This window comes from Alexandromys fortis, unplaced genomic scaffold (genome assembly GCF_014885135.2).
Source record: "Alexandromys fortis isolate MF-2015 unplaced genomic scaffold, M_Fortis_MF-2015_v1.1 scaffold_296, whole genome shotgun sequence".
Lineage (NCBI taxonomy): Eukaryota > Metazoa > Chordata > Mammalia > Rodentia > Cricetidae > Alexandromys > Alexandromys fortis.
Genome location: NW_026068172.1, coordinates 102,741 through 116,164, shown reverse-complemented (window position 1 = coordinate 116,164; position 13,424 = coordinate 102,741). Strand labels below are relative to the sequence as shown.

General features: G+C 52.7%; 1 protein-coding gene across 9 annotated transcripts in view; it reads left to right on the top strand.

Moving 5' to 3' along the window:
- Myo9b (myosin IXB) overlaps positions 1-13,424 on the top strand; it is an 85,564-nt gene that overhangs the window by 58,578 nt on the left and 13,562 nt on the right. For 5 of the 9 annotated variants that reach the window (XM_050128381.1, XM_050128378.1, XM_050128377.1 and 2 more), the window contains 10 exons: positions 277-355; positions 1,422-1,511; positions 3,367-3,480; positions 5,249-5,288; positions 7,083-7,205; positions 7,904-7,984; positions 8,398-8,508; positions 10,066-10,188; positions 11,706-12,022; positions 12,435-13,310. In XM_050128381.1, coding sequence (XP_049984338.1) covers positions 277-355; positions 1,422-1,511; positions 3,367-3,480; positions 5,249-5,288; positions 7,083-7,205; positions 7,904-7,984; positions 8,398-8,508; positions 10,066-10,188; positions 11,706-12,022; positions 12,435-13,310 — 1,954 coding nt within the window. The remainder of the gene's footprint in view (positions 1-276; positions 356-1,421; positions 1,512-3,366; positions 3,481-5,248; positions 5,289-7,082; positions 7,206-7,903; positions 7,985-8,397; positions 8,509-10,065; positions 10,189-11,705; positions 12,023-12,434; positions 13,311-13,424) is intronic. The other 4 variants (XM_050128384.1, XM_050128382.1, XM_050128383.1 and 1 more) reach the window with 3 other exon arrangements.

Here is a 13,424-nt window from a genome sequence, read left to right as displayed (position 1 = left end):
CCTCAGATCCCCAGTGAGGGGCTGGGGGCGTGGCTCAGGGGTGGAGCCCCTGTCTCGGATCCCCAGTGAGGGGCTGGGGGCGTGGCTCGGGTGGAGCCCCTGCCTCGGATCCCCAGTGAGGGGCTGAGACATAGTTTGTGCTTACATAGCATGTACTAGGTCTTGGGTTTAATTCCCATTTCCTCAAAAGAAAAAAAAAAGCATTGACTGCTTACTCCACAGAAGTAATAGCTTTTGTACCATGGGGGACCAGTGTGCACTCTGTGTCTCCCGCAGGAATAAGTAGTCCTGGCATTCGAAGTCACACGGAAGAGCTGCCAAGAGGAGCTAACACCCCTTCGGAAAAACTGTATCGGTGAGCGAGACTTCAGTTTGTTCCCCATTGGCCCTGTGAGGTGTCATTGTTTACACAGCTGTGGAAACTCTACTATATACCAGGATTTTTGTGGCCCTGAGTAAGCTCTCAGGCAGCTGAATGGACACAAAGACCCATGCTTGGTGCCCTTCTGTCCCCAGAAGGCAGGTCCTGGGACAGCATCTGCTCTGGGCAGGTCAGCACAGAGGATGCTTTTCGGTTCCCTTGCCTGGGGGGATGGGAATGGGGCCTTTGCAACTACAGAGTGACAGTTGCTGAGAGAGTCTCCCAGTCTGAGGGTGCCATTCTGCTGTAGAATGCTGAGCTCCTGAGCCTGAGGGAGGGCTGGAATGTGCAGGGATGGTTCTTCTCTGGTCCCAGTCTGGACCCCACACCATCTTCTGCTGAGTTTTCCTTTCTGAGTGGGAGGAGTTTGTGAGCCTGGACAGAGACCTAAGCCTTCCCCTTTGACTCCAAGAGTGTGTAAAAGTGCATGTGAACGGGGCTGCGGGTGTTGGCCTCTGCTTGCAGCTGTTGGGAGACTGAGGCAGAAGAATTGCAAGACCAAGGCTAACCTGGGCTACAGAGCAAGACCATGGTGCCCATAAAAGGGTTGGGAGTATGCCTCTGTGTTTTGGTACTTGCCTAACACAAATGAGTCTCTGGGTTCACTTCCCTGTACTGACCAAAAAAGTAGCGGCACTTGGAATGTGGCAGGTCAGCCATGTTTGACAGCTGTCCAGAAGGAGTTCAAGATCAGGAAGTAATGTCCCAGCAGTCTTAGAGCCGGGCGGACCTCACAAGGCTGGAAACTGTCGGCATGGGCAGGCATCTGTCAGCCTAGCTATGCCGTAGTAGCCAGCAGAGGAGGGCTGAGACTGAGTCTAGCCTGGGCTGCATAGACAGCCCTGAACCACATCAGGAGTTAGCTTTACTTGTCTACAGGGAACGAGTAAAGGAAATGTGCCGTTCCCATGGCTGTTTCTTTCCCTGTGTGTGGCCCCTACCTACTCGAGCTGTGTCAGGGCTGCATGTCCGCTGGGTTCACTGAGCTTCTCCCTTGCAGCTGTGCAGGGCTAGATTTCTCCTTTGACCGCTCTGAGGAGTTGGATGTTAACGCTTTTGAGGACATCATGGCTTTCTATGAGAGCAGGAAGTAAGTAGCAGCCAGGCCTTCGCACCCAAGACCAGGGAGGCACAGGCCAGGGCCACCATCTGGGAGTTCAGAGCAGTGTCCTTCCCCGGGGACACACTGGCACATTTGGCCAGGTCAGGGCACTGAGGGATTGGCAGAAACCATGGCCGCTGCTCGGAGCCTTCTAGACAGGAAGGCCATGTAAAGGAAGTAAAGACCCATTAACCCTGTGTCACCCGTGTTGTTTTGCTCTTGTGCCTCCCTGGAGAGCAAGGGAGCGGAGGTAAGTGTGGCGTCCATTTGGGCACAAGGCATGGTGCATGGATCACAGTATGGGGCTGCACACAGGGGCTCCTTCAGGCCAACCTTCAGAGTCTAAACATGCTTTTAGAACAACTGAGGGCCTGTGAGATGGCCTCCTGTATAAAGGAACCACAGACCTGCCCACGTTGGTGTGCATGCTAGAATCTACATGGTGGAGAGAGCCAACTCCCCCCCTCCCTGTGCACACAGGTGTGTGTGCGCACACACATACAAATACATAAGTAAATACACACACACACCCTCAGACAGACAGACAGATACACAAATACTGAATAACATTTGAGAGCTAGGACAAGACTCAGTGGCAGAGCAGCTGCCCAGTTTGCATGAGGCCTTGGACACCATCCCAGCAAAAGTGTGGGCTGCAGAAGTGGCTCAGTGTTCTCAGAGGACCCAGCTGCCAGCACTCCTAGGCCAGCCCACAACCACCTGCAATTCCAGCACCAAGAAGTCTGACACCCTTTTCTGACCCTGTGGGCACTGCATACATGTGCCAACTCTACTTGTATCTACATACATATGGACATAGTTAAAAATAAAATAAATTTTTTAAAAAGTTGACCCTCTTCGGGTCAGTTCCTAACCTTAGTTCTGTCCCTGCAGTGAAGGTCATCTGTGTCCTAAAGGGTGTTGGACATTGTCGTTAGCTGCCATTTGCCAGGTACCAAAAGTACCAAATCCCAGGAATAGTCACATGTCCCCATACATGTCTGGACACAGGTTGGTCCCCTGGGGCTAGAAGGAGGCAGCCGAAAAGTACCAGGCAATGCGGGTCTCTTAAGGGTACCAGGGAGGTTCAAGCCCGGGCCATGCTCTGTAGACGCAACCTATTTTATACAAATTATACAGGCTCATAAATATAGGATCCCGCCTGGCTGACAGCTCACAGGGAAGGGTGCCTGCTGCCACTCCCAACGCTCTTGAGTTTGATCTTCAAGTCCTCACATGGCTGCCTGGAGCTGTCCTCTGACTTCCATGGACTATGGCACATCCCCCAAGATGTAAAGAAAACCACTTTAAAAATAGAAGACCCTGGCATTCAAAAGATGAACCTACAGTTGAGAGCATTCACTGCTGGACTAGAGCCCAGATCCCAGCACCCATATGGGCTACTTACAAATGCTTGATTCCTTCTGTCACACCCAATACCCCCTCTGGCCTCCAGAGTACCTTACACACACAGAGATACACATGCACATACATGTATACACACACATAAATAAAATACTTAAAAAAAAAACACAAGGGAAGCTGGGCAAACAGATGTCAATTCTGTGAGTTCAAGGTCAGCCTGGTTTATGTATCAAGATCCAGGCTAGCCAAGGTCCTGTTATAAGTCCATGGCCCCCTGAGCTCAGGGACAGTGGCCATATCTGGCTCAGTCCCCTCGTTCTGGAAGGACACAGTGGTCATTCCTTGCGTACCCCTTTCTCAGATGCATGTTTTGTCTCCTGTGGCCTGGGGACACCCTGGTGGGCATTGGGGGCCCCAGGTGGCGGGCCATGCTCTAACTATTCTTCTTTCTGTCACCGGGTCCTCTTCTGGCCCTTAGCGATTTGCATAACCAAATCATCAAGAGCCTCAAAGGACTGCCATGGCAGGGCGAGGACCCGCGGAGGCTTCTCCAGTCCCTCAGTCGGCTCAAGAAGCCCCGCACCTTCTTCCTGTGAGTTCCCCCAGCTCCTCCAAGTGCAGCAGCCACTCCACCACCCCCACCCGTCACCAGCACAGCTGGCCAGCTCATCCTCCATATGATCAGCCACTAACACTCTCCCTACCCCCACCACTGCCTCACAGTCCAGCTCTCAGCCAGCCATTGCTGACCAGCCTTAATGTCCCTGGCAGCTCCTGTGAGGAGTCCCGCTCTGACTCTGACCCTTTCTGCCCTGGCCAGCCCGCAGAGCACAAGCTTCCCTGCCTGGCCTTTGCCTGCTGTGACCTTGTTATAAAGCCCATTCAAGCAAGGAGCGTGTGAAGCCAGGGACCAGTCTATAAACCTGGGTTCCAACCCACCCCTGCCTACATTCCACTAAGTTCCTTGGGGTCAGCATTCCTCTGTAAAACAGGGTGATAATTCTCAAACCCCTTTGTGCTGACCTGTCAGGGCACCCATAGTCAACAGACACAGACTGGTTGTGCCCATGAGGAGCCTGACTTTTTGGTTCTTCTTCCCAATTCCACCCCAGAGCCAGGGGCTCACCATGTCACCCAAGCTGGCCTGCAACCTCTGGGTTCAAGGATCCTCCTCCAAGTGGAGAGATTCTCAGCACTTCAGAATTCTTGCTGCTTTTGCAGTGGACCAGAGTTCAGTTCCTTACACCCATCTTGGGTAACTCACCTGGACCTCCAGCTTGAGGATCCCCTCATCTAGCCTCCATGGGTACTGCACTTGTGTGCACACATGCTTAAAAAGAAATCTTCAAAGAATCCTCCTGCCTCAACTCTGGGAACAGCTGGGGCTCCAGGCATGTGCCACTATATCCAAAGGCGATTTTTGCATAAGTTTCTCTGTTTCTTTCTTTTAACCCAAATTAATTGAGATGCAGCTGAGGACTGGATGTGGCCCAGGGACGAGGCTGGGTGAGCATTCCCAGCTCTGAGGCATGAGAGCACACAGCAGCTCCTGGCCATGTGCACAGTGATTAGGGTTCTTGTGTGCACTAGTTTTTCCATGTCACACCCAGGCACCGTGGCACTTGCCCAACACTCAGCATAAAAGAAGCGGAGGCAGGAGGATTATGAGTTTGAGGCTAACCTGTCTCCATTGAGGGGGGAAAAAGGATGATATTGCATGCTATTATCCTAGCACTGGGATGGTGGAGGCAGAGGACTAGGAGTTCAGAATTACCCTCAGCTACATAGCAAGTACAGGCCAGCCTGGGCTACATGAGACCACTGTGTGACCACTGGGATTGATTGCCAGTCCCTGAACCATGGATTAGGGCTTCAAGTTTTCGTTCTACCATCAGCATTCCGGAGCTGGGGTGTGGCTCAGAGGAAGAACATCTCAGTATGAAGGCCCTGGGTTCTTTACCCAGCTTGGAGAACCAATAATAAATGCCCTTAGGAGGATCGAGTGAGGAGTCACCCTGCCATTGTTCTTTGCAGGGCAAGTCTGCCCCACCAGTGGAGAGTTGACACAGCAGAGTAGGTTAGTCACTTAGTGTATCAGGGCCTCACTGCTGTGTGTACTTTGTCACTGCTGCATAGAGAGCCTGGAACCTCCAGCACAGTCTGCACACGGAGCTGTGACAGGTCTGCAGTGCGGAAGGGAAGGCAGGAGCTCTCGGGTGTCTGGGGAGTCGGTGGCGACCTTGCTGCACTTGTCCTCTCTCTGTCTCTCTGGATCTAACCCGCAAGGCGTGGCTTGCTGAACTAACACAATCCCCAGCCCTATGTCCCTCACATTCACACCGTTTTTAATATTTTGACAGGAAGAGTAAAGGTATCAAACAAAAGCAGATCATTCCAAAGGTAAACCCGCACGGGCAGACGGCGACATCATACACGGCTTGAGAATACCTTTCTCAAGTCGTTCTTAGACAGGGAGGTGGGAGAGAGACACTGAACTTTTGGGACCTCTTTCATTCCTCCTGCTCACTCCTCCAGCTGACACTAATACAAAGTTGTATCACCTGAGAGTGCTGCTCAGCCTAGGATCATCCAGTGAGGGGCTGGGGGGTGTGGCTCAGAGGTAGAGCCCTGTCTAGGACCTCCAAGTGAGGGGTTGGGGGTATGGCTTAGGGTGGAGCCCCTTCCTAGAATACCCAGTGAAGAGCTGGGATGCAAACCTCTGCTGAGCCTTTATCAGCCTCTGGGTCCCCAGCATAGATTCTTCTCCCCATGGTGACCTGGCTTTCAGTTGTCTTGGGGTTTCGTCAGAGTAGGACCTGCAATGGTTTACCCAGGAGGAGTTGAGGTCACTATCAGGAAAGAAAGCCAGATTCTGTCTTAAATCTGCCCCTCTAGTGATCCAGCTGGACCCCTGAAGGGTCCTCCTTGCCCCAGAGCTGGTACTCCCAGAAGCCTCTGGACTAATCCTTACCCAGCATGAGTCAGGTGCTGCCTGTGAGACCCCTCTGCAGGACAGGGCAGGACAGAGCCCTGCAAACTCTCCCCTCAGTGTTTACAGGACCCCTGGTTACCAATGGAGTGCAGGCAACCCTCTGTCTTCAGAGCCCAGGCTCATTCTGCCACAGGCTTTGAGCCTTCTCTGGGGACTTAGAGGCTGACCAGTGACCGCACTGTGCCTGCCACTGTGCAGTGCTGAGTGTGAGGCACACACTTGTCCACACCCTGGACTACAGTCGTGAAGAGAAAGCAGGCGGTGTGGGGGTTTTGTTGTTTTGTTTTTTTAATACGGTTAGTAGGTCTTGTCAAACTGTGCAGAGCAGTAGCTGCTGGGATTCTGGATTGTTGCTAAGCATTCTGAGACATGTCCATGCATACAGTGAGGTGTCAGAATGATGCTGTCTCACTACGGAGTGTATTCCGTTTTCACCTTAGACTCACAGCTAGAAAGTAATCTGACAAGGCAGCACTAGTTGCGTGTGTGTGTTTGTGTTAAACTGTCAGTGCCCAGGACTCACATGATGGAAAGAGGGAACTGACTGCTGCAAGTTGTTCTCTGACCTCCACACGTGCACATAAAATACATTTTTTTAAAAAAAATAACTTGTTTTGTTTTGTTAAGTATAAGATTGGCTATGTATAGTGACGCATGCCTGTCATTCCTCTAGAGAAGTGTGAGGCAGGGGAACTGAGTTGCAGGCGAGGCTACAGAGCAGAATTCTGTCCCCATAAATGAAAAGTCCAGTTCAGGTGTAGTGGTGTGTGCCAGTTCTCAGAGCAGTTGGGAGGTTGGAGGCAGGGATAAGGAGTTCAAGGCCAGCCTGGGCTACCTGAGCGTTTTAAAGGGAAAAAGTATCACCACAAACTTGAAAGCATGCTGGTTCAGTGTGGTGTGCTGGACCAGTGCATTCAGTCACAGGCGAGGAATCCGCATGTCCTGGGAGACCTCTGTCTAAACAGGCCCCTAGCCCTACCCACAGCCAGAGGAAACATGCTCCTCCTGCCTTTCACCAGTTCATGCTGGCATTTGAGATCTAATGGCTTTGAATTCATGAAACTCCTGGCATAGGCAGGAAGGACTTGAGTCCTGGCCCCTGTCCTGAGGGTGAGGGGTGGGGGGGAGGGTGTGCTCACCCAGGGAGCCAGTGCCGCCTTTAGGCTGTGGCAAGCAGGCCCAACCTTATGTGTCTGTCATAGAACCTACTGGACTCCAAGTCCCTAAGGCTTATCATCGGCATGACGCTGCACGACCGCACCACCAAGTCGCTGCTGCACCTTCACAAGAAGAAGAAGCCACCCAGCATCAGTGCACAGTTCCAGGTGGGGCAGCCTCTGTCTCAACGCCTCGTAATATGCTCATAGGTGTCTGGTGTTACTTGCATGCCCTAGGTACAAAATTACCCCTGTTTGAAAGCCACTGAGATTCAAAGGAGAGCATTAGTTAGCAAGTCAGTCACCGTGGCTGTTGAGCCATGTTCTGAGGTCATAATCCTTTCCCACTGGCTTCCAGGAAGCGGAGAGATATTACTTTGTTATTTATTGGTCCAGGATCTCGTGTCCTCCAAGTTGTCCTCAGGTAGTCAACAGGTGTGTGCTAAATTATTTTTATTGTGGTGCTGGGATGGAGCCTGGGACATCTCCACAGGTCTGTAAAGCTGAGGATGTAGCTTAGGTACGGTAAGTGCTTGCCTGGCATGTGCAAGGACAGAGTTCGGCCCCAGCCCTGCAGAAACAGAAAGGGAAAGGAAAGGGAGATGGCAGTCACCTCCATGCTCCCTTCCAAGGTGACTCATCTGCTCCACCTCTGCAAAAACAGCAGCCATGTGGCTCCAAAAGAGTCTTGGATCAACCATAGGAATCCCCACAGCTGAGGCAGCAAGCAGAGCCTTTAGATGGCTCCCTTGCATATATGACCCCCAGCAGCCCAGATGTGTCCCTCATATAGCAGTGCAGTGCTCTCCTCTCCGCTGAGCTCTGCACCTGGCCAGCAGCTCTAGCTGCATTCCTTCTTCCTGCAGACATCTCTTAACAAGCTGTTGGAGGCGCTGGGCAAGGCCGAGCCCTTCTTCATCCGCTGCATTCGCTCCAATGCCGAGAAGGTGAGTAAGGATCTCAGAATATTGTTGGGCAGGCCTTGACCACCAATATGGGGACTAAAATAGCCACAAGCAGGAACTGGAGCTGGCACTCAATGGGTAGAGCACTTGTCCAGCAAGAAGTCCCAGAGTCCATCATGGCACCATGTTAGCCAGGTGGGTACATGCCTGCCATCCCATCTCTAAGGATGTGGAGGCTGGAGAATTAAATAGAGTATGCGGTACCCTGGGCTACATGAGGCCCTGCTCAGAAAAGAAAAGAAGAAGAAAGGTTGGGGCAGAAAAAAATTAACCTGTAGGAGTGGTCAGCTTCTGAGCTGGGGCACAGGGTGAAGTGGCGGGGAGGACGGGGCACGGACGACATGACAGTACACATTACGTCCCACAGAGCCCCTGAGCACTTCATGCCTTTGCAGAAGGAACTCTGCTTCGATGACGAGCTGGTCCTGCAGCAGCTGCGCTACACGGGCATGCTGGAGACTGTGCGCATCCGGCGCTCCGGCTACAGTGCCAAGTACACTTTCCAGGTAGGCCACCCACACCACTCCCTCTGCCCTGCAGGGGTGGCCACTGCAGCAGACCTGGAAATACCTGTGAACTGAATGAACTGGAAGTTTCATTCGGGTCCTTGACTGAACATCTTCTAGCCTAGTGTTTTGATGTGTCTTAAGTGTATTTGTTCACACTTATTTTGTATTTTATATATGACATAAACTCATCATGGCATATTTATGGAGATCAAAGGACTTGAGCAGGAGTCAGTCTCTCCTCCCACCATGAGGGTCCAAATCTTGAACTCAGGTTGTCAGCCTTGGCTACCAGCTCCTTACCTACTGAACTGTACCACCTCACCGGCCCCAGTGACAGCAATTGTAACACTGTTGTGAGTGCCCCACGGTGCCCAGGAACAGACTGGACCCTTCCTCTGCCTCCATTTAGTTAAACCACAAGGAAATCTTTCATCTCAGCTTTCAAAAAAGGCAGGAGGCTTGCTGTGACTTCCAGGCCAGCCTGGGGTGCAGAAAGAGACTATCAAAACAAAACAACTATGTCTTTTATATAGTGGCTGAGTGTTCAGTGGATGAGTGCCCCAGGTTCTAGCCATGGACATCCCTGCAGTGTGCCAGGGCAGTGCCGCTTCCACCACTAAGATCCCCTTCTCAGTGGCTGGGAGATACCTTAGTGGGCAAGTGCTAAAGTACAGAGACCCCAGCCCTGATAAGACCCTGGCCTGCCTGCAAGTCCAGCCTCAAAGAATAAGGTGGAAACGCCAAGGAGGATGACTCCCTACAACAGTCTCCAGCCTCTACTCGCACTTGGTTGCACATACACATGCATGCACACACACATGCAAAAACATGATACACAATGGAAATGGAAAAAAGCAATAATAAAATACCCTGTCCTGTGTCACCATTGGCATGAGACCAACTTGAACTCTGTCATAGTTAGTCACTTTTCTGTTGCTGTGATAAACCAAGCCAGCATGTAAAAAGGAGTGTTGAATTGGGCTTAGGGCCAGAGGGTTCTTAGTCTGTGCTGGTAAAGTGAACACGTGTCATCAGGAGTGGCAGAGAGCACACTGAGAGGCCTCAGAGGCCACTCACATAGCATACTTCTTCCAATAAGGCCTCGCCTCCTAATCCTTCCCAAACAGTTCCTTCAACTGGGTCCAAGTATTCAATCATATTTGTCCCCACTGTCACACCAAGTCCTCCGTAATCACTCATGCATAACTTCAGGGAATAATAAGCACAGGAAACAACTTGGAGAGCTGGAGGAATGACTCAGCAGGAGGAGCAGAGATTGGGATCCATACACCCACACACAGAGGCTCTTAGTTGTCGATGACACCGCTCCAGGGGGTCTGACGCTCTCTGCTTCCCTCCGTAAGCACTGCACATACACAGAAAGAAAACCAAGTTTGAGCTTTTGGAAATAAGTGAGGTCCAGCTGTGTCCAACTCACATGGCACAGGCCCCAGGACTTGTAGCACCAGCACCAAGAGAGGGAACCTGGTCCTTCTCATGAAGTAACTACAGCTGCCAACTGTGCTTTACACTGTCCTTCCCTACCCGTGCCAGGACTTCACGGAGCAGTTCCAGGTGCTCCTGCCCAAGGATGTCCAGCCCTGCAGGGAGGCCATTGCTGCCCTGCTGGGGAAGCTACAGGTGGATGGCCGGAACTACCAGATCGGGAAGACGAAGGTGAGTACTGCCACACTTGCAGCTGCCGTCCCACATCCACTCCACCCATGTGTGACCTCACACTTCTCTCAGTACCCCACACTGCTCTGAAGGGTCTGGGCTCTGCAACAAAGTGCTCTCTGTCACGAGGACCGAGTACCTGAGGCTGGGTGCTTAGCACAGAGGTCTCTGATACTCCCTGTTCTGGGAGCTGGAGAGCCAGGCAGCAGGGAGGACAGGACCCAGGCCAGCTCTTCCAGACCCACACAGTCTATATAGAGGGCCAGCAAGTCCTGTGAGAAGCACATTTACTCTCTTCGACGGGCACCTGGTGGAGATGACACCTCTTTCCACTGGGACCCACGTCCTGAAGGTCCCTCACCTCAGGGTTACAACACTGACTGAAGCTTCCAAACAAGATGTTAAGAGATGAGGCTCATCCAGACCATAGGTCAGCATGAGGCTGCTTTCCTTTCTTTTGTTGTCTTCCCTTCCGAACACCATCTTGAGTCTCAGACTGAGCTGGTGGCTGCCGTTGGCATCAGTCAGCTGTTCTTGCTGCACAGTTGCACTCAGGCCCTGACAGTCCAGTTCCAATCCCAGACAGGTTACCTGGGGACCCAGCAGTTCCATACTAGGGTAGTGCCCACGAGAGCTGAAACCAAATGTTCCCAGAAACACACACACCATGTTTAGACTAGTCACAGCCCTCAGTGTGCACAGTCCGAGTGCCCATCAGACTGGGTGAGCAGACAGTGGCTTGTCCACAAAAAGGAACAGAACTCTGACATACTATGTCCTGAACTAGGAGACAGGTTGAGTGATAGAAACCATACATACAAGGCTGTTTGCTGTGTGATCCCATTGACATGAAATGTCAGAACTGGCACGTGCCTGTCATCCTAGTGTTTGGATGATTGAGACAAAATTGTGAGCTCCTCTCCAGCCTGGGTTCCAATAGTAGGACCTTGCCCCCCCCCCAAAAAAAAAGGAAAGAAAGGGTAGTGAGATGGCTCAGCTCAGTTGGGAGATGGTACAGTTCGTACACACTTGCCATGCAAGGATGAGGACCTGAGTTGGATTCTCAGCCCCCACTGAGAACTGGCTGGGTGGACCATTACCGCAATCCCACGATGGTGGGGCGGAGCCAGGAGCCTGGTCAGTGAGAAACCTTCAGGTTCAATGAGAAACCCTGTCTCAAAACATAAGGTGTGGAAGTAGCCTGGTGTTGGCCTTTGTCCTGTGTGCACACAGTGATGAGTGTTGTGCTACATGAATTCTGCTTCAACACACTACAGTCCCTAACCTGCTGGTGAGCACACCTAAGTAGTAAGGAAGATCAGGGGTGCAAGGCCAGCCTCGGCTACATGGTAAGTTTATGGCCAACCTGGGCTACACAAGAGCCTGTTTAGCAAAAACAGCATAGTCTCAGGTCACTAAAGCCATAGCTGTCACTCCAGACTTGGTTGATTGCATTGCCCCTGCTACACAAACTCTGCAGGGCTCTGCAGGTGACACACCTCTACCCCTGCCCACAGGTCTTCCTGAAGGAAACAGAGCGACAGGCCCTGCAGGAAAGGTTGCATGGCGAGGTCCTGCGTAGGATCCTGCTGCTGCAAAGCTGGTTCCGTATGGTGCTGGAACGCAGGCACTTCCTGCAGATGAAGCATGCTGCCCTGGCCATCCAGGCCTGCTGGCGCTCATATCGTGTACGCCGTGCGCTGGAGAGGACACAGGCAGCTGTGTACCTGCAGGCTGCTTGGAGGGGCTACCTGCAGCGTCGGGCCTATCACCGACAGAGGAATAACATCATCCGCCTACAGAGCCTCTGTCGTGGCCACCTGCAGCGCAGGAGGTAAGTGGAATAGGAATTCCCACCCAGGAGCACTCCCTGAAGAAATGCCCAAGATCACTAGCACCCAGCCTCAGGGTAGAACTGGGGACTTTAGGCAGGGTGCAGGGAGATGGGGAAGGCCTGACTACAAACAAGCCATTGCAGGCTCAAGAGGGAGAATTCTGGCTGCTTCCTCCACGTGCCATCCAGGACAAGTGATTCAGGCCTGGTGGAGGGGCTGCTTGCACCAACTCAAAATACCTCTCTTCCGCTTTTCCCATCCCGAGCATCCAGTCCTGCTGGTTGGGAAACCACCCTCAGTGGACGTTGGCTGGGTCTCTGCAGGTGGGGCTAGTGGACCTCAGCCTTCTGTGCTCCCGAAGTCACCCAGATGTCCACTTCAGACACAGTGTCACACTTTCCTTCCCACTAGCTTCCACCAGATGATGTCAGAGAAGCAGAAGGCAGAGGAACAAGCCAGGGAAGCTGCAGCAGAGACATCAGAGGTTGAGCTGGGCCCTGCAACCACAACCGAACAGCTGTCTGAGCAGCCTGTTGTGGAGCAGACCTGGGACCTCGAGAGTCTGGATGTACAGACTGAAACCTGGATGAATGACAGGTCCCCAGCTGGCACGTCTTCACCTAAGAAGGAGGCACCCAGCCTGGAGAAGGGCACCCCAATGCAAAAAACGGAGCCAGCAGAAAATCACGAGAAAGTCCCCAGCAGCCGGGAGAAGAGAGAGTCGCGGCGGCAACGAGGATTGGAGCATGTTGAGCTACAGAACAAACACATCCAGTCCTGCAAGGAGGAGAGCAGCACCCTAAGAGAACCTTCCAGGAGGGCCAGTCTGGAAACAGGGGAGAACTTCCCTGAGGACACAAAGGGATACAGGGAAGATGGACTGCCCTCGGGGGCGTGGACTGAGGCCACAGCCCACTCTCCTTCAAAGCAGGTGCAGGTTGTGGAAGCCCCACCTGGGAGTCCCAGTCTCAGTCCTATACAGCGGCCCACTAGCCTGGCCCTAGACAATAGGGTCATCCCAGTTGTCCCCATCACCACTCCTGAATCCCCCAAGGATAAGGCCAAGGGTGGGGACAGCCTCAAGGCTCAGGACAAGCCAGAGAGTCCCAGTGGCTCTACCCAGATCCAACGGTACCAACACCCAGACACAGAACGGCTGGCCACCGCTGTGGAGTTATGGCGAGGCAAGAAGCTGATAGCGGCTGGTGGTACCAGTACCATGCTGAGCCAATCCCTGGACCTGAGTGAGAAGCACCGGGCTATAGGGGCAGCCCTGACTCCTACAGAGTAAGTCTGCCCACTATGCAGGACTGGGGGAACTGGGTGGGCAGCACCAGCTCGGAGCCCAATGCCTTAAATATGTGTGGCTATGCTTGTCAGGCAGGGGTCAGTAGAATGAAA